The following is a 27,185-nucleotide window of genomic DNA, read 5'->3' as shown; positions in this document are numbered from 1 at the left end:
AACGAGGGGGTGGGAATAGGATGGGATGTGCTGCTGCACCAAACTTTTCTAAAGTTCAGAAAATTTAGCACAGTCTGTGACAGTACTAGCACATCTGATCCTCTCTGCTGATTTGAAGCGATGTCTGAGTTAGGCTCCATTGACAATCCGGTGAAGTTCAAAGATCAAGACTTTGACGCCCTGCTGCAGAAGTGCCTCAAATCTGCTGCTGTGTTCTCTGACACGGTGTTTGCAGCGAACCAAAGCTCCCTCGGTGTTCCAGTGGATCCTGATCCTAAAAAGGCAGTGAAGTGGCTGCGACCAAAGGTAACTTAATTTATGCATAAAAACCGTGGTTTGATGCCGTGATTTTACAGCAAATTTAATTGGTATCAATGTATAATAACATTTATAACAGTCATTTTGACAATAAGTTAAAAGAAACAGCAGAAAGTGAAGTAGAAAACAGGAATTTTGACTGAACACCAGTAAAGTCCCTTCACACTTTATGAGGTCATTATGTTGCACCTCAAGGGAAAATTACCTTACACTGTATTTCAAGCCACTAAAATTAAAATCTTAAATGTTTATGGTGAAATCATAGTTACTTTTCCATGACGTTTTGACTATTCTTTTTTAATTATAATTCAAGAATATCACTAGAAAACACAGAAGCAAGTAAAATTACATTAAACAGAAAATGAACTGATGAAAGCATAAATATATAGCCTATACATTAAAACAAAAAGGCTGCCAAATTTGGGGAATTTCTCAAAATCAGTCAATAATTTAGATATGTTTTTAATTTGTTTTAAAAAAACGGACACTTCACTCAAAAATGAAAATTCTGTCAATTTACTCACCCTCATAACCATTCCAAACCTGTATGAATTTCTTTCGTCTGCTGAACACAAAAGAAGATATTTTGAAGAATGCTGACAACTAAACAGTTTTGGTTTATGTCAATGGGCACTGAAACAGTTTAGATATTCTTCCAAATTTGAGTTTCCCAGAAGAAAGAAATGCATACAGGTTTGAAATGACAAGAGGGCGAGTAAATGATGAAAGAATTTTCATTTTCTTGGTGGTTTATTCCTTTAAGACAGACCGACCCTGAGCCTGTATAGTTCTTGCATGTGTATTCAGATGTCCTCATCAGCTCATCACATGTACTTGCAAATTGTTTTTGGCTCACACCCATCTTTCTTCCCCCCTCTTCAGGAAATCACAAGTAATGCTGTCTTTGTTGAGGGCACCATGGGCACCACCGATATCTGCCAGGGCCAGCTGGGTGAGTGTACGCCCGTGTTAGCGCACGGTTGTTCATATTTTATGCCAGGATAATGGGATAACGCCTTACTGCACTTCTCAGAAACCAAATCACCCGAAAGTGCCCTCAAGGCATGAGCACCATCATTGAAATATCCGTCTTTGGCAATGCTCCCACTCTTCCTCTCCTTATCATGCAGATGCCCTCCCCCCATCTTCTTCCACCCAGATCTTCCTCATCATGCTTAATGTACTATCCTAATTCTGCCCCTGTAGCCTCGAGACACTGCGCTGATCTCAGAGCCTCCTGCAGAGTCTCTGCTGAGAGATGCAACACGGAGCCGCCGCAGGCCACTCACATCAAAAACATGACAAATGTACTAGAGACAGGGAGGGATGAAAGCAGAGGGAAGAAGGAGGGAGCGAGAGGTCGGATTGGCATCGTCTGTACACCCCTCCCTCTCCCGCCCCCCATTTCCACCCACCTAAAGAATAACAATTATTGTGCACAGCGGGTATTGTTTTATTGTTTTACCCCTCTCGCTTCCTTTCTACATATGGCGTTGATTTGGTGTTGATGGAAAGTGTTTTCTTTGACGCGGAGTGTTGGCGAGATACTCAACGTTTACTTGCACAGCTGTATTCTATAGTTAAGTGTTTCCCAACCTTTTTTTTGTCTTACGTACCCCCAAAGACCCATGAGAAAGTGTCAAGTACCCCTTTATCAACACCAGACCAGAAATTTGTGCCTTTTCAACTCATATCAACAAGGTGTATATCAAGTAAAATCAGAATTCAATAAGACTCATCTTTGTAACAGAAATAAATTTATTTAAATCCATTAAAAAAAAAGAATGCCGAATGAGTACAGCGTTTATTTACCATGCATTTTGATGCATGTGCCATAGCAAAACCTGTGCCTGTCAGAATCTAAATAATCCCTAAAAAGTGCAGTATATATATAAAAAAAACATTACTATTATCAAATATATTTTAAAAATTAAGATACTACAATTTCTCTCTTTTTTCCCTTCAAAATATTGCTTTCATTTTCAGTTTATTCATTTACAGTTTTTTATTCCCCAAAATATAGAAACATTTACATATTTGGCAGATGCTTTTATCCAAAGCATATTACATTGCAAAGTTGATTTTCTCAGAAATTGGTCCAACTCACTCATTAGCCACTTTCCATTTCACTTTTCACCTTTGTAAATTTTAAAAATGGCTTCTATTACAATTAAGATGCCATTTACACCAAAATGGATATGGAAATCGGAAATGACTTTTAAATGCTGCACCATCCTCTGAATCTGCACAAAAGCTCTTTCATTTTAATTAAATTGTTGTGTCTTATATTTCGAAAGGCTGCACCCTTCAGATGTCGTATTTGTTAGAAGCATATGTCAAAAGTGGAGCACAAAACACACCCCAAAATACAAGGAACACTGAAATGCACACATACAAAACAAACAAACATGTTCTTCTCCACAGAGACCTTCCACCTTCCAGCGTTCTATATGACTTTTTGCATTCCATGCTGCTGCTTTTCCATTGTTTTTTTTTGTTTTTTATGTAAACATGCGATCGGACATCTTTTGCAGAGTCAGAACTTTATGACTGGCCTAATGCAGACTTGTTACATCATATCAATATTCTTGTGCTTTGTTCACATAAAGCATCAAAACAGTAATTTACTGGTAATGCCACAACTTCTCATTCCAGCAAACTGCCAAAACTGATTTACCAGTATTTCTCAAAAGGTCCTGTCCACACTTGATCTTTAAACGGTAATTTATCGTTAATTTTCTGGAAAGGACTGACTCCCTTTTTGTATCCCCCAAGGATACAATGCAATTTAAGGGGTATCCCTGGGTACTTGAGTAGAAATACCAAACAATATCCTTGTCACGGCAACATCTGGCTATCATTTATTGCGAAATCCAACATTTCTGACTTTCCAGAGTTTTCTTGTCTTGGTAAAACACACACGCAAAGAATTGTGCGCCTCTTGCATCAAAGCAGGCAGATGTTTGCTTAAATCACGAAGTGTGAATTTGCCACTCAGGATTTGGATGGCCTCTCTAAATAATATATGAACATCGCAACGCATCACTAGAAACGCATGTAAATAATCTCATTTGAATGGAAATCTACCCAATAACGCCTTATTCTTAGCACTTCAAGCAGAAATTGTAATTATTTGTTTTCAAGTGGCTTTCCACATCAACATATCCAGCCCGTTTTCTTGCGGTCTGACGATTAATTGGACGTACTCTATTCTAAAGCTCTGTTTGGTGTCATTCCTATGGGAGCTGCCGTGTTAAGTATGTTTTTTATGAAGTGTTGTCACGCCGAATCCATTTCTGTTTCCCCCACACGGGGCAAACGAACAGCTGTTACCTGTTACAGAGGAATGTCACTGTGCGGGAGACAGACCGCACGTCTCCTGCTTCTTCAAAGCCTGAATTTCCACTTTGTGTTTGAGGCTGTGGTCATATGTCATAAATATTGATGTAATTGATGTGTTGTGTAACACAGCCTGTCACTGTGTCTTGCTACAGGTAACTGCTGGCTGTTGGCGGCCCTGTCCTGTCTCACCATGCACCCGACTCTGTTTGTGAAAGTGGTTCCATCTGGGCAAAGCCTGAGTGAATCCTACGCTGGCATCTTCCGTTTTAGGGTAAGGGGGAACAGGAAACGTAGATTAAAAACAACAATTTATGAGGCTATTCTTTAGAAGTAATACAATACGTCATGTTTTTCATCCACAATTGCTATTTAATCTTGATATTAGTAAATAAAAGATGCATAGGGAAAGCATAAAAGAACTCATAAATTTTATATAAAGGGGTCCATTTTTATAGTCCAAGTGGGGGTCTGTGAGCGAGTCAAATCCTTCCAGAATTTATATCCTCGTTTGAATGTCTTGTGTGTAATTATGCGTCTGGATTTACCTCTAGCTGGAGGTAGTACATCGAAGAGAATGGTAATTAGAATCAGTCTTCTTTGACCTTACCATCCCTAACAGCTGAGGCTTTTTCCAGAAACAGCTACCGTCATCTTCCTTTTGTCTCGATGTCATGTACATCTGCATGCCCCTCCCCCTTTAAACACGCACCACATTGGCACAAATGATCATTCTGTCTGTTGTTCAGTTGTCTGTTTTTCATTCACAGAAAAGGAACATTGCGTTTCTGTTTGTTCCTGTGTTGTATATTTGTTGCAGACCCCTTCAAAATCAGCTTTTACCCTCTAGCTACTATTCACTTGGTCCACTAATGATCTGATTAGAACCATGCTGGTCAATTAAATCCAAAATCTGGAATGACCACACCTCTTAAAATGATCCTGGAGTTGCAAACTCTCATATATCAGCGCTTGCCTAAACAGTTTCCACAATTACCGATAAGCAAAAAACAGATAAGACCAGAATAGTCTTTATTTTGTCCACCCCTGAGGAATCCTGTCGGCCTTGTAATTTAGCAGGAACCACTAGAGAGAGAGAGAGACACACACTTAAAAAAGAAAGCTGTGCTTATAGTGGTAGCCAGAAAAAAAGAGGCCCACTGTGAGGCTCAAGGCAACATGAAAGTAAACTGATTTACTGAAAGAAGTGAAGGTGGGTGGAGCTTGTTCATCAAATCCTGTCAATCACATCACAAGGGGGTGTGATTAGGGGCAATCTCACATAGTCTTTTATCTTTAATGACTTTAAGATAGGGGCTAGTGGTGACAAAAGACAAATTGTGTTCATAACATTACTGACAGATATTACTGAATGAACTATCCTTTTAAATAAGTTCTATCACCTTCCTTTTCTGCTAAATGCAGCAGCAAAGAGTGGGGTAAGATGTGCCATGTTCACCCAAGAATTATTTCATGTAAAGTTCCCTCATGTTGTTCCAATCCTATATGACTTTTACGACTATTTTGCGAAACAGAAAAGAAAATATTTTGATACATATTGGTAACCAAACAGTTTTGGTTTCCACTGACCAAAAAATTATGGACCAAAAAAATAATATTTTTTGTGTGAATGTTCCCTAGACAGAGAGAAAAGAGAATGAAAAAGAAAGATAAATGCACATAATTATACTGTTGAAAAAAAGACAGGAAAAAAATTATTAATGCCTAATCCTATCACAAATTGTTATTTTTGCATTATTTGCATATGGAAACTGTTAAAATGAAAAAAATTTAAGTGAAAAAATTCTCAATGTACATATTTTTTGCAAGAGAATTAGTATAATATGTTTATTGTATATGTTTTGCATTTGGGTGGAGTGCAACCCTGTTTATTTACCCCATTTTACTCACATTACTTGTACTATTTTAGGGAAATTGCTTAATTTAATAATTCTTTACGCAAAAGTTGTTTTATAAGATTTTTTAAATTATCAAAAAACAAGGATGGTATATTTTATAGACTCAGATAAGTTTACTGCCAAATTTAACTTCAAACTACCATGTAGAAAATAAAACAAAATTAAAACGAAACCAAACACAAAATAAATAAATAAATAAATAAAACAAAACAGCCTTGTAACTGTTCACTTTCTCATATGCATCTCTCAATTACAGGCTGTTGTATATAATGAGCCCTTTCTAAATATGTGGTATATATAATAAACTACACATTTTACTCACCTACTCCTCAGGGTTTATTCTCTGAAGCACAAAGTGACGACTGAACCACTGCGAGTGTAATTATTTCTGCAATGCTATTTGTTTCAGAGTTCACATTGACAAAGCATGCAATAAAACAAGCCACTACAGCTCTCATGGCTTATGTGCTGTTGTGTGCGTGGTTGTAAGCTGAGGGTAAGCTTGTGAGATAACAGCACAGTTAATTAAACAATCAAAACTTATTAGCACTGAAGAGCTCTTATGGAAGGTTGCTCAGCGTTATGTAATTGTTATGGCGTTCTCATCGTATAATTAACTTCTGCCTGCCATAGTATTACATTTAGAGGCTAAACAGGTATGCACAACATGACTTGACCTGATCCAGGAGGGTTAGAGAGGACAGGAAAGAAAGAAGACACATCAAAAACTGAGTGACAGGAGAGAAATGAGAAGACTGTTGATTGGTGGACGATTCCTGAAATGTTTAGACCTGTTACTGTAGCCCAAGGACATGGACGCAGACACATGGACATGCACATGGTGCTACCTGCAGGCCAACAGGTCCATACCTGCCTGTCTAAGATCACATAAAGTCTTTCAACTTCACATTTAAGGGGCCAGTCGTACAATGTTTATTACTTTAATAATATATGATGAGTTCAGATGCAAAAGCCTCTAAGTGCCATCTGAAATTTTCTTCTAAAATGAACATTTTTAATCACTCTCCTATATTTATGTTCAGTTATTTCACTTTAATTGTGTAGAAAATGACCTATACATTGCCATTAGAGTAAAATTAATGACCATAAACATAGGAGCCTGATAAAAATGCTTATTTTAGATGAAAATTTCAGACAGCACTTAGAGGCTTTTGCATCTGAACTCTTCATATATAAAAGTGTTTTACACCAAAACAGTCAGCATTTAGTTTTCCATGACTATTTTCCACCGTTTTTGCTGCTGTGCCTAAATTAAAGTGCACTACCATTCAGAAGTTTGGGTGAGTATGTTTTGTTTGTTTGTTTGTTTTGTTTTTTGAAAGAAATTAATACTTTTATTCAGCAAGGATGAATTAAATTGATCGAAAGTGAACATTTATAATGTTACAAAAAAATTGTTTTAAATAAATGCTTTCTATTCATCAAACAATCCTGAAAAAAAAAAAAAATTGTATATACAGTATCATGGTTCTCACAAAAACATTAAGCAGCACAACTGTTTTCAACATTAATAATAATAATAATAATAAAAGTGTTTCTTGAGCACCAAATCAGCATATTAAAATTATTTCTGAAGGATCATCTACCACTAAAGACTGAAGTAATGACTGATGAAAATTCAGTATGCCATCAAAAGAATAAATTACATTTTTAAATATACTGAATTAGACCTTTATATTAAATGTTAATATTTACTGCATTTTTGGTCAAAATTAATACAGCTTTGGTGTGCATAAGAGACATTTATTTAAAAATAAATAAATTAAATGAAAAAGAATATATATATATATATATATATATATATATATAAAGACTATTATTTTAAAAATCTTACCAATTTTTTCCCTTTTTTTTATTTTTTATATTTTTTTACATATTTTCATACAATGTACATGAAGTACATTGACCCCTTTTAAACAGAGGAAATGTACTGGTCAAAATGTTGCAAAACCGTGACAGATACTGATCAGTAAAACAGCCCACTTTTTTAGGTATATCAACACCCAAATGTGCTCGTATAGAGCGAATGTAACCCTGTTCTCTCTCTATCTCTGTGTGTGTGTGTGTGTGTGTGTGGTGCAGTTCTGGCAGTATGGTGAGTGGGTGGAGGTGGTAGTGGATGACAGGCTGCCTGTGAGAGAGGGCCGTCTGCTTTTCAGCTACTCTCGCACCACCAACGAGTTCTGGAGCGCCCTGGTGGAGAAAGCTTATGCCAAGTCAGTTCCAGCATATGTGTCCTTGACTGTGTGGGTGTGTGACTGTTCATTAGTGACACCGCTCACGTGAAGGCCATTGTTCCTTTGTGTTATTTAAGGACTGATATTTTTGGAAAAAACATCCAGTTGTGAAAAATAATCAAATGCATTTCATATATGTTAATTAATTCATATGAAATCAATCTAACCAATAGAAGCCAATTAGTAATATTTGTGTATGTGTTTGTCTGTTCTTAAAGGCTGATTGGTTCTTATGGCAGTCTGAAAGGGGGAATTATCTCAGAAGGAATGGAGGATTTTACGGGGGGCATTGCCTACTCCCTCCCCGTGTCTTCTCGGCCCCCACACATGCTCTGGAGGGCCATCACTGCTGCCCTGGCTAGGAGCAACCTGCTCAGCTGCTTCATACATGTATGGACACATTTACACACAGATACAGTGACACATACACACACGAACACTGCTGTTTAAATGTTTGGGGTCAGTAAGATTTTCTCTTTTTTTTTTTTACGAATTTAACAGCAAGTTCTGTCATTAAACTCTAGATGGTGCAGGCTGATGGATCCCTAACGCTAACTGATGATATTCACAGCGTTAAACTACTTGGCACAAGCTGATTGGTTCATGTTGCATACGCAGCCAATGAGCTTCCTGCTTTACATTTAAATCACTGGTTGGCATTCACTTGAGCAGTTGGCAGCACGCTTTCAGAGTTCCTCTGAAACCCTCCACCTCCCCAGCTCCACCTGTATAGATCTGATATGGGTTATTATATATGCTACTTAAATAAATAATTTAATGCAAGGATGCATTAAATAGATGAAAAGTGACATTACAAATGTTTATAATATGACAAAAGATTTCTATTTCACATAAATGTTGTTTTTTTTAACTTTCTATTCACCACTGTTTGCACAAAATATTAGGCAGCACAACATTTTTAACATTGCATATCAGCATATTACAATGGTTTCTGAAGTATCATGTGACACTAAAGACTGGTGTAATGGCTGTTAAAAATTTAGGAATTAATTAAATTATGGAAAAAAAATTATTGTAACAGAAATTAGTTAAATTGTAGGAATATTTCGCAATATTGTTGTTTCTGCTTTTTTTAAATCAAACAAATGTGCCCTTGGTGAACATAAAAGACATACAATATAAAATATACATGATTGTATACATATTAAACACATATATTGTGTTTTGTGCACAGGCTGCGAGTGTAAAGGAGATTGGCACTGTGACTTCAGAGGGACTTATCAAAGGGCATGCATATGCCATCACTGATACAGATAAGGTATGAATATAATACACACACATGATTTCAAAAACATGGAACACTGGAGGAGGGGGGGGTACTTTATATTACAGTGTTCTTTACTATTGTAAATTATGCATAATTACATTCAATTACACTTATGGGGATACTTTAAAATAAAGTGTAACTTTTTTGGATTGTGAGATTGTTTTCCTTAGATTGAAAGATTGATTGATTGATTGATTGATTGATTGATTGATTTTATTTGGGGTGAATTATGACCTGGAAATTTGATAGACAGTGAATGATTCATCCGATTAGTGATTTTTTATATTTTTTCGCAAACATCTCTGTGTGTTAGTGCCCTTGAGAGCCTAATATACACCTCATAGGTTCTCACATGCTCTGTTTGTGTGTGTGTATCTAGGTACAGAGGGCGTCTGAAGTGGTCTTACTGCTGAGGCTGCGTAACCCCTGGGGGTTTGTTGAATACTGTGGACCCTGGAGTGACAAGTGAGAAAGACCATAGCAGCTCACTTCTTACCAGAGTTGCATCTCAGGGCTGCTAAAGACCGCACATTTATGTTTGTGTGTGTGCAGATGTAAAGACTGGGATGTTGTTGATAATGCTCAGAAGGCTAGACTTGAGCTGGTGAAAGCTGAAGATGGAGAATTCTGGTAGGTAAATGTATGCTGTACACAGTTCTACCGGACACATTTCCATAACTCACACACAATCAGAATTTTATCTTGGGACATGCACCGAAACTTAATATTTGTAGAAACATTTTATGTCAGACAAATGGTGAAAAAAAAGCATGGCTCTGCAGCATGCTAAAAATAGAAACAGTCTGCTCATCAACTGGTGCTTCCAGTGTAGACAGCGCCATTGATTTTATCATGGGAGTGATCTCCTCACACACACACACACACATCTCTATCTCTGTCTCTTGCTACTGTTGAGCACATGCCAAACAGGAATCAATTAAATGCCAAGAATTATATAACACTGCTAACACTACTACTAATAATAACTGCCACTGCAGTCAGCGCATCCCTTAATAGGCCATTTAGTTAAAGTGACAGTTAACCCAAAAATGAAAATTCTGTCATCATTTAGTTGTTTCAAACCTATATAAGCTTTTTTTCCCCTGTTGAAATATTTTGAAGAATGCAACCAAACAGTTAACAGTAACCACTGATTTCCATAGTGCCCAAGTCAATGGCTACCATCAACTGTTTGGTTACCAATATAGACTTGGTCGGCATTGCTGGGAACGCCCACAAAAACGTCATATCCGTTTATGCAGTGGGGGAAAACAAACCATTCGAATTAATGCATGGAGACCTTGTTAGGCGCTTGATCTTGATTACTTTTTTTTAATGATTTCGATTGATTTTTGCTTGGTGCAATGCCGAAATGTTGCTGTGTGGTGTTCTGTACCTCTAATCTGATCTGAAGATTTATATACTGCCGAATAAACAGACGGAGGTAGCACACAACATCAGAACTCCGACAGCAGTTATGGATATACAACATATGAAACATATCAAGCTTAATATTCATATTTATATGCACTCCAGATAGGCTAGACTACTTCAATGACCTGTCATTAGTCCAACCCAGTTCTGATGGGGCTTACAGCAACCCTCCTTCACATCAAATAAATATCACTCCCTGATATTTTGTAAATGTCATAATCTATTAAAACATTTATTTCATATTATTATACACAATCCCTTACGAAAATTAACAGTGGTATTACTATACTAAAATTAGGCTATGGTAGGTTAACTGTGTTTTGGGAGCGTTTTTATTACCAGTTGTAGCCTATAACCACAGTTTTTAATAATTGGATTACTTCAAATACCATGGTTAAACTATGGTTAGTGTATCAAAACATGTTTAATTTGTTTTTACCATGGTTTACCTATAGTAAGCAAGTTTTTTGGTTGTAACCACGGTTAATTTTCATAAGGGATATTTTCATGTTATTTTATATCTTTTGTTTTTACGGCGTGTATTTACGTGCACGTTTGGCACACACCACATAATGCTGTGCATTTCAAGGCACTTCAGTAGACCTTTAATGTTGCCTATGTTTTGTCAATGTTAAAATTATTTTTAATATATCAATAAAAAAAGTATGACAGGCTTTTACTCTAGTCTTTATCACTTTATTAAAATTAAGCAAAACACAATGACAAATGTTTATTTTCACAAGCCGTCACGTATAGGCTTGTAGTAAGCAAACAGTCACTAGTTACAACAGAAACAAGTAACAAAAAGTGTCGGGAAACGACACCTCTGGCCATTCCATTGGGTCGTTTGTGCAGTCACAGATACCGTACGGACAGTCCGACCCAATACGGCTCAGTTTTTCAACATATCTTGCTCTGTCGAGCGGCAGAAATGAGTTAATGTATACCATTCTGGGTCAACACCATGCTTTTCCAATGAGGGGGAAAGGATCGTTTTCCCCCACGCTGACTCCGCCCACACAGCTATGACGCGACACCGACCAAGTCAATTCTTCAAAATATCTTCTTTTGTGCTCAAGAGAAGAAAGAAACTCCTACAGGTTTGGAACAGCTTGAGGATGAGTAAATGGTGACAACATTTTCATTTTGGGGTGAACTATCCTTTTAAATCTGCCTGTGTCTGGATTTCATAAGCCTTTTTGTTTTTTAGGATTGGAATTGAAGACTTTTGTCGGCTGTTTAATACAGTGGAAATGTGCAGTGTGAACCCGGAGTCTATGTCAGGGGAGGCGAGTGATGACACAGCCAGCCCGTCCTGGACATTGAGCTCACATCAAGGCACCTGGGTCCCAATGTGTTCTGCAGGGGGCAGCCGACGATACCCCAGTAATTGCATGCATGCTTGTTAACAAATATGTCTGATTTAGATATAATACTGATTTATATATAATAATATGGTCACACTTTATTTTAAGGTCCATTAACTAAAAAATAACTTTTGTCTCAGTAAACACCTAAATACTGCTTATTAATAGTTAGTAAGGTAGTTGTTAAGTTTAGGTATTGGGTAGGATTAAGGATGTAGAATATGCTCATGCAGAATAAGGCATTAATATGTGCTTTATAAGTACTAATAAACAGCCAATAAAGTATGGTTATTTTTCAGCATTATTTATTTGCTCTAAAAATATTTTTACAGTGTGACTACTTCCTCTGCTTCCTTAAAATGCTTCCTCATCACTTATTCCTCTTTTTCAAACCTGTAGGATCTTTTTGGAAAAATCCTCAGTTCCAGATGGTTCTGTCTGAGAAAGATGTGGATGACTATGATTATGGAGAGGAGGAAGAAGGGGAGGAAGGAGATGGAGAAGACGATGAAGTAGGTGTTGTGGTGGCTCCTGGGAACAAGACTGAGAAACAGGGAGAGAAAAAGAAGAAGTGCACAGTACTGGTGGAGCTTCTCCAGAAATACCGCAGACAAAAAGATAAAGTCAACTTTCTCTACATTGCATTTCACATCTACCAGGTGAGAGATTGTTACATATTATATAAATGAGTGGTGAGTGGTGCAGTTTAAGCCGGGCCTAAAATATGTCTAGAGTTTCATAGTAATGTATTTTCATACATTTCATTTTGGTGTATAGAGTGATGCATATGACATAATCTTATAAAATGTATAGAATAATTAATTAAAATAATAATAAAAAGGAGACTGAAGACTGGAGTAATGTCTGCTGAAAATTCAGCTTTACCATCATAGGATTAAATTACAATTTGAAATATATTGAAATAGAAAACAGCATCATATGCAATTATATTGTAACAATACTTCACAATATTACTGTTTTTACTGTATAATTGATTAAATAAATGCAGCCTTTCTGAGCATAAGAGACGTCTTACAAAGACATTTTTAAAAATTCTATACACTGTACATACTGTGTGTGTGTGTGTGTGTGTGTGTGTATATCGTGTATATATTTGGGGAATACCATATAGACAATTACAAATACTGTCACATATGTTGTGTTTTGTGTGAAGGCTAATAATAAAAATATTTTAATAATAAAATCCAAATTATTTCATAATTATAGTAAACATCATACATTTTAATGTGGGAAGGACAAAGAAATAATTAGCTCAATTTTTATCTTTGTAACTTTAGCTTTTTTTTTATTTGTTTAATGCAAATTTAAAATGTTGTTTTTTTTTTCATTTCAAATTTATTTAGCCCTTTTTTTCTCTCTTGTCTTACCTCTTCATTCTCTTTTGCAGGTTCCCCCTGAGGTGAGTAACTGAATGAATATCAGCTAGCAGCATTAAAATACAGACTATTGAAATACAAACACATGCACACACTTTCACTTCTTCACTTCTTCTGTTTAGCTGCAGGACAAACCAGGATCTCTGGACCAGCAGTTCTTCTCCAACAACCGTCCGGTTGCTCGCTCTGGAAAGTACCGTGGCATTAGGAGCGTGTGGCGGAAGGTGCACCTAGAGCCTGGCAGTTATGTCATCCTAGCCTCCACCTACAGGCCCAACCAGCAGGGGGAGTTCTTCCTCCGTGTTTACACCAAAACCAGCAACATACAAGGGTACAAAGAATGAAAAACATCTCATTTCTATCAGTTCTCTGTTGTGAGTGTGGCATAGTGCTGTCTGCAGTATGTCTGTCCAGCGGTTAACCATAAAAAAGTTTCAAATCTGCTTTACAGGTTCCAGGATTTCCCCTGCACCAACAACTACTCTGTGGTAAGACATCTAACTGACTGAAATGTGAAAGAAAAACAACTGTCTGTGTGTGTAAATATGATATTATGATATTATAAATATTTATGTTGCTCCTTGTATGTACATGTGTATTTGTCATTCCACAGATGGTAATGTCAAAGCCAGTCTTACCTGAGGATCAGTTTAGAGTGCAGAAGTGGTATGATGAAAAGGCTGGATCAGTAAGTCACTTTCTAGAGTGGAAAAGATTTGTGGGCATCTGATGAATCATTGAAGAGAGCAAACATCTCTAAATATGTCTTTATGTTTTTCACTTTCCAGGATGACAGAGTGAATGCTGTGCAGTTTATGAACCTGGTGAATTCAGGTCTGGATGTACACATTTATCACAAGCTGTCACCACAGTGATTGTTCACAATATTTAAGCAAACATACTTAATGTACCACAAATGGCCACAAGGTGGAAGTATCATGTAGCTTCACTTACAATGAAATTAAGCCAGCGATGAATTCCAGCAGTGTTGCTATACATTCATCTACTTGTATGCTAGCACTGTATAATAAAATTGTTTATATAATACAATGATTTACACTCACAACATTAACATCCATATAAGTGGCCTAAATTTTATGTTTACATGGAATGGGTCACCATGTGATAATAAATGACCCACTAATACATTTGTTTCATACTAAGTATAGTTTAAATCTGTTACCTTATTTACTGAAATATTGCCCGAGACTTACTGATATAAAAAATTATAACTTTATTGGGAGTACTACTTGTGCACAATGCACATTTCTTAATATTAAGCCTAAAATGTGTTTTAATGTCACTACTGATGAGGATTGTATGATCATTGAATAATATCAGTCTTTAAATGCAAGATATTTAAAGTTTACCTGAAATATACTTGCAATAGTTCCACTTTAGCACAATCAAATATACTTAAATATATCTTTAGTCGGACTTCAGCACTACTTCCGCACAATTAAAGTGGATTAAGTACAAAATGAGTTGTTCCAGGTTAGCAGACTTCAAAAAAAGTACAATTGCAGGGTATTTTTTATTAAGCGCATAAATATGTAAATGTATTTGTAGTATACTTAGAATGAAATGAATGTATTTCAAATACATTTTAGTACATTTATTTTTCACTAGGGAGGTTTACACTTGTTTGTGTTTTAATTGTGTTTTAGTGTTGGAAAAAGACTATGAACTTCCACTGGAGACCTGCAGACAGCTCATCTTTGGGGAAGACGTATCCTTCTTCCACATAGTGATATTTTTTTTAAAAATTATATTTTTATTCAGCAAGGATGCATTAAATTGATGAAAAGTGACAGTAAAGACTGTTAAATTGTAAAAAAAAAAAATGCTCTTTTAACTTTTTATTCAGCAAATAATTCCAAAAAAGATGTATCACAGTTTTCAAAAAATTCAACATTGAAAATAAAAATGCTTCTTGAGCAGCAAATCAGCATATTAAAATGATTTCTGAAACATCATGTGACAATGAAAAATTTTAACATGTATTAAAGATAGAACACAGTTATTTTAAATTGTAATAACACTTCACAATATTACAGTTTTTACTGAATTTTTGAACAAATAAATGCAGCCTTGGTTAGAATAAGAGCCATTTAAACAGTAGCATACTACTTTACTTGAAAAAATAAATACATGTATGTTTTTCTTCTATTCTTGGTTGATATTCTTAACGGTTGTGTGTAGACTGGTGGCAGAGGCCGTCTGAGCAGAGCTCAAGCAGAGAAGCTGCTCACCTCCCTACGCAATCTGCAGGTATCTTAGTTCTCATGCGTGAAAAGGTCACTCTCAGCTTTGGCACAGTGTTAGAAAGAGCAGTGAGGACACTGAGCTGTGACAATTATCAGGTTGTGTTAGGTTACATGGAGCTCGTCTTGCACAGACCAAAAGACCTTGAAATATTGTTTTCTGTTGTTGTTTATCCTGTTTATGAACTCATTTGCCTTAGTGCTCTGTGCCAGTGTCGTATCAGAGCTAAATCCCAAACACTGGCTTCCTTTCAAGAAAACATGCAGAAATTACTGTTTGATATTACAATTTATGATTTTTTTTTCTCCGCAGTCTATCTTTTTTCAGTTTGATGAGGATTCGTCAGGAACTATGAGTCCGTTTGAACTCACTTTGGCTCTGAATGCTGCAGGTGAACGCATACATACACAAACACCACACCCTGTGTTAATATACAAAGGGAAAGTTAGAGTCTCTACACTCCTCTGCAGCACTCACGTTCCTCCTTCCGTGTCTGTTTCTGCCCTCAGGTGTGGACTGTGACAATGTTGTGGTACAGCTGTTGTGGGAGAGGTTTGGCGCTGGTGAACAATACCTGCCTTTCTATGGCTTTGTGTCTTGTGTTGCCAGACTGCAGGTGCTCTTTGGTAAGTCCATGACCAGAGACTTCTTCCTATTCCTACTTCTTCCTTAACTTACTGAGCATCAGGACAAATTTGTTTCTGGAATGATTCCTAATTTGAAATGCAGCATACACTATTGTTCAGAGGTTTGGGGTCCTTTTTTGTTTCAAAGAAAGTTATGCTTTTGTTCAGCAGGGGTGCATTCAACTGATCAAAAGTAACAGCAAAAAAATTAGAAAGTTACAAAAGATTTCTGTTTCAAATAAATGCTGTTTATTTGTACTTTCTATACATCAAAGAAATCTGAGAAAAAAAAAAGTATTACGGTTTCCACAAAGATATTAAGCAGCGCAGTTGTTTTTAACATTTTTAACATCGGTTTATTTTTGTATTGTTGTTTTGAAAATCGAATAAAAAGAAAATCAGAAATAAAAAAGAAATGTTTCTTGAGTTTCAAATCTGCATATTAGAATGATTTCTGAAGGATCATGTGACACTGAAGACTGGAGTAATGGCTACAAAAAATTCAGCTTTGCCATCACAGGTATAAATTACATTTTAAAATATATTCAAATAGAAAACAGTTCTTTTAAATTACAATAATATTACTGTTTTTACTGTATTTCAAAATAAAATAATTGTGGCCTTAGTGAGCATAAGAGGTTTCTTTTAAAAGCATTAAAAAAACTTACCAACCCCAAACTTTTGAAGGGTAGTGTGTGTCTATTTATAATATATATATATATATATATATATATATATATATATAAACTCAGTGGTCACTTTATTAGGTACAGTTGCTTAAAGGGATAGTTAACCCAAAAATGGGGTTTGTAACGACATGAGAGTGTGTAATTAATGACAGAATTTAAATTTTTTGGGTGAACTATCACTTTAATATCCAAACAGCCAATCATGTGCAGCAATCCAATGCATAAAAGCATTCACACATTTAAATAACAATCAGCTGTCATTCAAACCAACAATCAGAATGAGGAAGAAACACAATCTAAGTGACTTTGACCATAAAATGATTGTTAGTGCGAGACAGAATGGTTTTAATTTCTCCGAATCTGCTGATCTTCTGGCATTTTTGTGCACAACAGTCTGTAGAATCTGCAGAGAATGGTGTAAAAAGCACAATAACATCCAGGGAGTGGCAGTGCTGTGGACAAAAATGCCTTGTTCTTCAGAGAGGTCAGAGGGGAATGACCTGACAGGTTCAAATGGATAGGAAGGTGACAGTAACTGAAATAACCAGGCATTACAGCAGCGCTGTGCAGAAGAGCTCCTCTAAACACACAGCATGTCAGATGTGGCAGTGGATGTGCTACAGCTGCAGCAGACCACGGGTTCCACTCCTGTCAGCCAAAAATAGGACACTGAGGCTACAGTGGGCACAAACTCCCCAAAACTTGTCAGTAGAAGACTGGAAAAACACAGCTTGGTCTAAAGAGTCCATTCCTTCTGCGACATGCAGATGAAGGGGGTCAGAGTTTCTTGTAGACAGTGTGAAGTGAATCCATGGATCCATCCTGCCATCAAGTGGGAGGTCCAGGTCTAGAATCTCTGAGCATCTTGTTGAACCCATGTTATGATGAATTAGGACATTGTGAGGAATAGAACACATTTTTGAAGAATACTTAACCCAAAAATGAAAGTTTGCTGAAAATGTACTCACCCTCAGGCCATCCAAGATGTAGATGAGTTTGGTTCTTTATTGGAACAGATTTGCTCACCAGTGGATCCTCTGCAGTGAATGGGTGCCGTCAGAATGAGAGAAAAATGCACAGATCAAGCACTGTTTATTAGTGAAAATGGTCCAAAACTGTTTTAAACATATTTATAGGTAGAGGACAACAGGGTTTTTCACTGGAGAAAGTGTTATTATGGATTTTGGCCATAACTAAGTGATGGTTTTAAGTTAAAATGTCTTGATGAATTTGTTTCTTAGAAACACACACCTTTTCACATTAACTGACCAACTAGAGTTGTCTGGATTACTTGTGGATTATGGTACATATGGTAATGCTACATTTCTTCCAATCTACATCTACATCTACATCTTGAATGAACTATTCTTTTAAGCACTGGAAGGCCGCTCTTTATATCACACACAAGCAAAATAATAAATTAATCAGATATACATCTTTGTATAAATTTAAAAAGGGTAAGAGAAAATATCATCTGTTAATGCAAAACCATTACTCATGCTATCAATTACAATTATTGTGTTACTCATTATTAGAAAGGTGTACCTTTTAAAGTGTCCACTGATTATATGTAGCCACTTTGTTATTTATTATTTTTGTTCAATTGTATTTATGTTACGGCCATTTACTTATGGTTATCACAATCTGATTCTAGTGTGAAGGTAAATATAATTCTGCAGCGCTTCATCTCATCATGCTGTTTATTGGCATGCCTAAACACTGTTGAGACGTTCATGACACCATTAGCATAGATGTGAGAGTCTGTAAACATGTTAATTGGAAGAATTCAGCTTGCCAATTGTTTCTCCTCAGATCTTTTTGAGTTGGAGACCAACCCAGAGGTGAAGGACAAGGGCATCAACGCTGTAAGATCTTGTTTGTCCAAATCTGCTCATTTCTTTCAATCTCTTCCACAGCCATCTCTGAACACCCCCTGACTAATGTTAAAATGATTAACGCTTATTAAAAATATCACTGCATGTTCAGCTATAGTACGGTGATATATATATGATGTTCATTTCAGACATTAAGAACCAAATTTTGTTTATCGGCATCCGCATATTTTGTCTTTCTTCAATTACGTTCTGCTCTCAAAGCTTATGGACTTCCTTGGGCATATCCCATTTCCTCTCATCCTATGCGGGATTGGATTGCACCATCTTCTGGTCTTCCTTAATATATGATATAATTATTGATTGCATTACAAAACCTCTTTCTATTCAATCTATTTGGAATTGAAAATGATCTGACCTTGATTTATCTGTCAACTGGGAGAAAGTGTGGTCTAACCTCAGCTTAACATCTAAGAACTTGGCTTATTCACTTCAAAGTCATTCATAGAGCATACATAACTCCTTACAAAAGATTTAAAATGAAGCTACAACCAAATTTTAACTGCCATATATGTAATACTGCATCATCGGGTACTTTTCTTCATATGTTTTGGGAGTGTCCTATCGTCATTAATCTATAGATACATGTAAACCTGGTTTTATCCTCCTTACTACAAATTGATTGCTTTGCTAACCCAAGTTTGTGTCTTCTTAATGATGATTCTGGTCTCTGAATAAGCTTAATTAGCAAGGATGCTTTAAATTGATCAAAAGTGATGATAAAGACATTTATAATGTTTCAAAAGGTTTCTGTTTCAGATAAATGCTGTTCTTCTGAACTTTCTATTCATTAAAGAAACCTGAAAAAATTGTACTCAGCTGTTTTCAACTTAATAATAATAAATGTTTTTTGAGCAGCAAATCAGAATATTACAATGATGGATTATGTGACTGCCGTAATGATGCTAAAAATTCAGCTTTTCAATAGTAAAAATATTTAAAACTATTAAAATATTGATTTTGGATCAAACAAATGCAGGCTTGGTGCGCAGAAGAGACTTCTTTTAAAAACATGAAAAATCTTACTGTTCAAAAACCTTTGACTGGTAGTGTATATTAATAGTATTTAAATAAATCATAAATAATCAGCTAAATAAATAAATACATATTTAAAAGCCACAAAAATGTCAATTTCCTCAATACCTAGAAATGGCTTGAATGGTGACATTTAAAGGGATATTTTGACCAAAAATGAAAATTCTGTCATCATTTACTCACTCTCAAAGCTGTATAACTTTCTTTCATCTTTGGAACACAAAAGACGATGTTTTGAGAAATGTTTTGCACATGAAAGTATGTGGTCACCAAAAGGATTTGATTATCAACATTTTTCAAATATGTGACCCTGGACCACAAAACCATCTTAAGTCGCTGGGGTATATTTGTAGCAATAGCCAAAGATACATTTGTATGGGTCAAAATTATAGTTTTTTATTTTATGCCAAAAATCATTAGGATATTAAGTAAAGATCATGTTCCATGAAGATATTTTGTAAATTTCTTACTGTAAATATATCAAAACTTAATTTTTGATTAGTAATATGCATTGCTAAGAGCTTCATTTGGACAACTTTAAAGGCGATTTTCTCAATATTTAGATTTTTTTGCACCCTCAGATTTTCAAATAGTTGTATCTCTGCCAAATATTGTCCTATCATATCATAATTATTCAGCTTTCAGATGATGTATAAGTCTCAATTTCGAAAAATTGACACTTAAGTCTGGTTTTGTGGTCCAGGGTCACGTATCTTTTATGTTCCACAGAAGAGAGACATAAAGTCATACAAATTTGGATCAACATAAGTGTAAATAAATGACGAAATTTAGATTTTTGGGAGAACTGTCCCTTTACGGTTTACATGTATCAATACCATGCATGTATAATATAAGCGTATATTTATTAATAATGTGCACAGCACGTTTCCTGAATCATTTCTCTGGTCTTTGTGCAGTGGCTGCTCAAGCTGTTGGCTGTGTGAGCCTGTCCAGACCCGACACCTCAGCGGGACAGACCTGCTAGGCCAAGACTACTCTGACGTCATCCACCTGAGCCTACGTCTCCTACATCTCCTCCTCTTCTAACTCATTTGTGATCTGCGGACCTTTGCCCTGCAGTTGCTTCCACCCACTCATCGCTCCATCAGTTGGGGTCTATGACCATGTAGGTCATTACTGCCTGGATACAAAACAGACTTTTGCATTTCATCTCCCTCGCCACACCCTAACACAATGTGTATGTGTGTGTTTGCATTCATAATAATCAAAACATTTGAATATTTTAATAGGAATATTTTACTTGTAAATGAACATTCGGTCATCATTTACTCGCTCTCATGTCATTCCAAACCCAAATGACTTTATTTCTTCAGTGGAGCACAAAAGAAGATATTTAGCAGGATGTCCAAGCTGCTCTTTTACCATATGCAATGAAAGTGAATGGAGACCAGGAACAATTGTGATCACCATTCACTTTCATTGTTAGAGAAACTTGGACATTCTTCTAAATATCATCTTTTATGTTACAAAGAAAAAAAGAATGCATATGCATTTGTAATAAAGGTAAATGATGAACAGGTGACCAATCTATATTTCAAAAGAATTCTCTAGCACATTTATCCATTTCATTAGCATAGCTATCAATTTAATGTTAATTTAGTGTGATTTAGCACCAGCAAATATTGATATGTGATTAATCAAAATATCATGCAATTAACTGGATTTAATTTTGAGTCACTGATTGCTCTAATTATTATACAGTCATTGCTGTTTTTATACATTTTGAACAGTCATATCTGCTTTCATATCCTTTCAGAAGTCGAGCAGGACTGTTAATGCATTTAAAGCAGGGGCTCGTTATTATGGTCATGCTTGTAACAAGGAGCCTAATTGCATATTTTTTCATTCATACAGCATGAGTCGTACTTCCTCCTCTACTTTTTCCCCTCTTAGGAACATTATGTATCTCCGCTTAATGTCTTTAAAAGTTGAGAACGTTTTTTTGCTTCCAAATATAAAAGCACAAGTCATAGTCTTTCATCACGGGGCATTTCTATATTAAATTTTTTCTGTGCGTATACCTACACCTCCACAAACACACACACAATCTCACACACACATTGTTCGGGAGCGAGATAGTAGCTGTGGGTATTAAAAGCGATGTCTCAGCAGCCCTGCACGCACCGGCTCTATTCTTATCGCTCTGACGCCACGCACAGCGTCATCACGCCATCGCTCCCTCCTCCGCTACGCTCTCCCTGCATCCCTCCCTCCAGCTCTCTCTAGTAACTGTCTCATTCTCACAATCTGCTTCCTCCTCCTCGCGTTCCTCGCGCTCGCTCGCTCACACATGCGCGTATGCTTGCTCACAAACACACACTCACACGCTCTTGTCCTCTCTCCCGCTGCTCCTATTAATAGAAACCTTTGCTCACACAATGCTTCCTCCCTGCCGTAAGGTGACCGAACAGAGGTTGCCCCCAGCAACAGTCCAAGCGCCTCTGGAAAGGGCTAGAAAAAGCAGGTGCACACGTCCGTCATTGCTCTCTCAATCACTTCCTCTTCCATAATTTTCCCGGTTACATCGTGTACTTTTTATACTGTAATCCCTTAGTGTATTCGCTTCTCTAAAAGCTGCTCTTGACTCGGTTATCCCTGTCTGTCTGCCTGTCTTGCTCTTCCTTCTGAAGTGAGCCAGAATGATTTTCCAAAAATACCAGGAGAAAGCCATTCCCATTCATCTCGCCTGGCGTGTGATTTCTAGAAGTATGCGATTAGAAGTCTGCCATCTTTGCTCATGGGCGCCCAGTTCGGCTACTTGTTTTTTGGACCAATCACTTGAGCCGCAATTGCCATGTGACTACGCATCTCGATGCATAGCCAACGATATGATACATTACCGATACATATAAAGCAGCTACTGATGCGATATGATTCACCCCTATTACGATGCAATGCGAACTGATTTCGATTCGATTCGATTCAACACAATGTGATTCAATGCAATATGAAGTAATGGAAAAAAATATGATGCTATGCAATTCAATAGGTTACACATTTATTTCTTTGGTTCAGAGAGAGATAAAGTCATAAGTTAAGTCCCTTCTGACTTCTAATGCCTTGGTCTCAGTAGTATTGTGATACGTCATATTCATGTAGCAGCAATGATGAGAGAACGCACTTGAGAAACAGTTTCGAGAGGAGAAATCAATCTACATATCGGTCACAAATTAGTGGTCACTTTCTAAAAAATAAAAGTATCGCACTTCTAGTAATAGTTATATATAAATAAATCAGTTTTTACCAATGCAAATATGTTAGAAACGATGCATCGCGATACAAATGCCAACTTGTATCCGATGCACACCTTTTTAAATCGATGAATCGCATTGTTAACTTTTATGCCGATGCACTGATGCGAATCGGTGAATCTTACCGTCCCTAATACACACTATTCATTTTAAATGGCCATCAATGAAGAAAGATGCTTTTTGGGCCCAGATAGTATATTTCACTTTTCCTTGGTTTCTCAGAAGCATAAGTCATCATTTTTGTGTATGAAAACTACAACAAATCAAATTTTTGCTTTCACATTTGCTCCAATAGCAAAAGAAAAAAAAACATGATAGCATTTCTACGACTTTGCCAAACAGGGTCAAATTTGTTGTCACTCCCTCAGCCGTTAAAATTAAAAATACTCAGGCAGCAGCATTAACCAGTTTTCTGTAATTTGGCAATAATTTATTGCCAAGGTAATAAAACACAGAATATAGTGTTATAAAAAAAAGAATATATATATATATATATATATATTAAAAAACTTTGCTAGGTTTACGATGCTAATAATTGTGGAAATGCATCATCACAGCTTGTGAAAATGGCATCTATAACACACATTCTTGCAGATAAATAGTATATATTTAGTCCACCAATATAAAAATTCAACTTTACAATTACACCTGGGACCCTAGGAATCAAATAAAACCCATGAAAGGTCACTTATCCTTAAAGTAAGAATAATAATACTGAATACCACACTTTAAAACCACAAAATGCGTGCCTTGCTACCAAATACATACAATTCTAAAGCAGTCATAATGTTTTATCAGTGATTTGGCTTAAAATAGAAGTATTAAGTTTCCAAAAAAACAGAAGGTTAGTGTTTTCCTGTGGATAGAATGAAAGTGTCTGCCAAAAACACAGCAGACCAAGGTTATTCACACAGACACAGTAGCTTCCTTACAAATATTGAACTTGGCTTAAAAATAGCTGAGAAATATTCATTAGCTTGTTGTCATTTAGTTGGAAATTCATTTGTTGTGATTAATAATTATTAATGATATAATAATAATAACAATAATATTATTGTATAGGATAATTGTTAAGCGTAAAAAAGAGCTTCTCCCTTACACCGAGATGTGAAATCTGTCTCTGACGCAATGACTGATGTTTTAAATCAGATGTGTGTCTTCCACTGATTCGTTTGGAAAGAGCTGAGTATCTATTAAAAAGTTTGCCCACCTGAATGCGTACAAGCCAAGATGACAGATGGCCAGAAATATCAAAAATGTGTGGAGTTTCCTTTCTGAGAAACGCAGACTAAAATAACCGAAGAATTAGAATGGGGTTTCTGGCAGATAGAACATTTACTTTGATTGAATCTAATTACTAAGGAGGAAATAGGCACAGCAGCTTGCCGAACATGTGTTTGTGTGACATAGACTGATTCAGAATCGCAGGGTTGGATGAATAAATTCCTCCAACCTTTTCTCCACCTCCCTCCATCTGTTTTCAAGTTATCATTCTTATCTCCGTCACCCCTCATTGTCATTCCCCCATTGATCCCATTGGTGTGCCGCAGTGACATGTTTTGCCTCTATTTCTTGCCGACACTTGGTCATTTGGTACAGTTCTATGGGGGTGGCTACAGGAATAGCTCCAGAGTTGTAGTGCAGCGTGTGTGGGAGCGTTTTCCAGAGTGGAAGCTCCTTAAGGAAGGTGCCTTTTTTAAGTAGACTGCCAAGATGCATTTTTAGACCTGACTGGAGAACGCGATACTACTGAAATTGATGTCACAGGATGTATTTATAGATATTTACATGAAGTATTTCATGGATTTTGTGGGGCAACTGTGTCATATCTTAGCTTCATCACCCTGAGAATGTGTATCAGGCGGACGGTCGTTTTCACGCAAAGTCGTTTGGGAGTCAGTGCTTACGAACAACAACAATATGGGTAAAATGTCAACTCTTTGGGTGTGAGTGCATCACACACTGACTAATGCGTCACTCAAACTGAATTTGACTGTTTGCCCCCACACTGACTACTTAGTTAAATGTGTTCACTTTTACGTCAACTCGTTAAGGGCTGACGCATTAATGAAACTGGGGTGAAATTATTCTGCACTCGAGAGTTTTTTATGCATGTTTTAAAAAAAAATGCATGGATGGTGTTGGTATTTGTGTGCCCACTGCAGTGAGGTGGCATGTTAGGCAGGAAGAAAAGAGGAAAATGGTTATATGATATCAAAGTAATAGGCTGGTAATCAGAAGGAAGGTTTCTCCTCACAGCCCTCTTCTAATCACTAACTCACGTCTTCTGTATTTATTCAATAACAGCTATCGTAATTGCTCATAATTGCACTGTTAACGGTGCGTTAATGCTATATAATTATAGACTGAGGTGTCTTTAGTTCAGTGTTGCCTAAATCGCTCAATTATTTAGGTTATATGCATACGCCCGGAGGAACTTGATCTAGGAATTCTGATTGTTCATGTTATTGGATTGCTGTTGTCGTTTATCCCAGACTATAGTAGCTTATATTTCACATGGAAAAGTTTGTGTATGAACCAGGTGCTCAAATAAGCTTCAAATCTTGTGAATCTTCTATATCAACCTCTATTAACCAAAATGCCATGGGCTATTCATTAGTAAATGCCTCCCAGGCTTTTGTCTTAATACTAAAGAAACTAAAACCAATTTGCAGCTATTTTTATCTGAACAAATGTTTATAAGTTCACCTCAGCCCTAGTAAACATTTGTGATTTACTCAGCTGTCATCTCCCAAATTTATAACCGCTCCTGCCTAATTAAAATATGGGATTATGCGATCTCTCTCCATGTGTGATGAAAATAGTTTGGGACGTTTACTACAATATTTGGTTTCAAAACATTTCACTTAAAGAGGTAGTCCATGCAAAAATTAAAATCCTGTCATTCTAAAATTGTCTGTGTTTCTTCTGTGTAATACCAAATATTTTAGAAAGAACATTGGGAACTAAACAACACAGAACCCCCTTGACCTTAAAAACTCTTATTTTATGTTACACAAAAGAAAATCATTCAGATATAAAATAAATTAATAAAATAAAAAAATTAAAGAAAGAAAACATTTTTTTGTAGTATACTGGCTCCATTTAGCTCCAAATCGATTTTGTGATTTCAGAAGTTATGTTCTTTTCCAGAACTGTATGTTCTTCATTAGAAACAATAGTTATTTCATTTAGATTAGAATAATATTATTTTAATATACTATTAACGATTTATTATTCTACATCCTGTGTCCCCCTTGGAAGTTTGCTGAGGCCCTTTAGAGGTCCCTGGGGGTTAAGAACCACTGATCTATTCATGAGACATGCACTGTTACAAAATTCACCTGCATGAATCAGCGAGCTTCTGCTTTGAGAGGCACATTTTAACATTCCTTGGACTGTTGTTGAAGTGGAGGCCATATTCAATTGGATGCAAATGAAAAAGGGCTGTGAGGGATAAACGTTCAGTCCGTTTAATATGTTGTATTGTTGTGTAATCCACAGTCTGTTTGTCAAATTAAATATGGTGTTTACCCTATACGCTGCATAGTTCACTGTCTGCTCTTCATTCCAGTGAAATCATGAACACATGCAATTCTGTTTCCTTTGAACTCACAGACAAACAGTTGGGCTCAGGCCTCGTAAGCCTCAGATCATAGAGTTGCCCCTTTTATTCAATTTGATTCAGTCCTACTAAATTATATTCTTGACTTATTTTTTCAAAAGTATAAATGATTTTATTTAATTAATATATTTTTTATGTAATACATAGATCAGGGCTCTTGGCAAGAATTTGATTTTGCTATTAGTTTATAAACCTAGAAAACAGAAATATTTGATTTGCGAATATGTTTTACTAAAAATGGTGAATTTCTGGCCTTTTTACTCACTGGTGCTCCTCTCTTGTTCAATACAACACAGTGCTGTTTTCTTCTACAAGCACATGTCTCGGCCAATCAGAGGACAGAAACCAAAATTTTTTGCAAATTTTTGCATCAAAACACAACGGAAATGCAAACACAAATTCAAATCTGCAGTAATGAAGTAATACATTTACAAATGAGGGTGTGTTTCACCTGTGGGTGA

At 36.3% G+C, this 27,185-nt stretch overlaps 1 protein-coding gene across 1 annotated transcript; it reads left to right on the top strand.

The window, feature by feature from the left end:
* Positions 1-15: 15 nt before the first annotated feature.
* capn12 (calpain 12) lies at positions 16-26,637 on the top strand. The gene is made up of 21 exons (XM_058752208.1): positions 16-306; positions 1,201-1,270; positions 3,813-3,931; positions 7,680-7,813; positions 8,053-8,224; positions 9,030-9,113; positions 9,502-9,587; positions 9,675-9,752; positions 11,767-11,942; positions 12,323-12,582; positions 13,332-13,343; positions 13,443-13,651; positions 13,772-13,808; positions 13,934-14,008; positions 14,109-14,154; positions 14,988-15,049; positions 15,523-15,591; positions 15,898-15,976; positions 16,095-16,211; positions 18,713-18,765; positions 20,745-26,637. Exons 1-21 carry the CDS (start codon positions 121-123, stop codon positions 20,769-20,771), a joined length of 2,151 nt encoding a protein of 716 aa, XP_058608191.1. The 5' UTR covers positions 16-120; the 3' UTR covers positions 20,772-26,637.
* Positions 26,638-27,185: the final 548 nt, after the last annotated feature.

This window comes from Onychostoma macrolepis, chromosome 18 (assembly GCF_012432095.1).
Source record: "Onychostoma macrolepis isolate SWU-2019 chromosome 18, ASM1243209v1, whole genome shotgun sequence".
Lineage (NCBI taxonomy): Eukaryota > Metazoa > Chordata > Actinopteri > Cypriniformes > Cyprinidae > Onychostoma > Onychostoma macrolepis.
This window is presented reverse-complemented; position numbering and strand designations above follow the sequence as displayed.

Coding starts and splice junctions, on each gene's coding strand:
- capn12 (XM_058752208.1), top strand. CDS start 121: ATGTCTGAGTTAGGCTCCATTGACAATCCGGTGAAGTTCAAAGATCAA. Junction 1,271..3,812: donor TATCTGCCAGGGCCAGCTGG/GTGAGTGTACGC, acceptor GTCTTGCTACAG/GTAACTGCTGGCTGTTGGCG. Junction 13,652..13,771: donor AAAACCAGCAACATACAAGG/GTACAAAGAATG, acceptor TCTGCTTTACAG/GTTCCAGGATTTCCCCTGCA.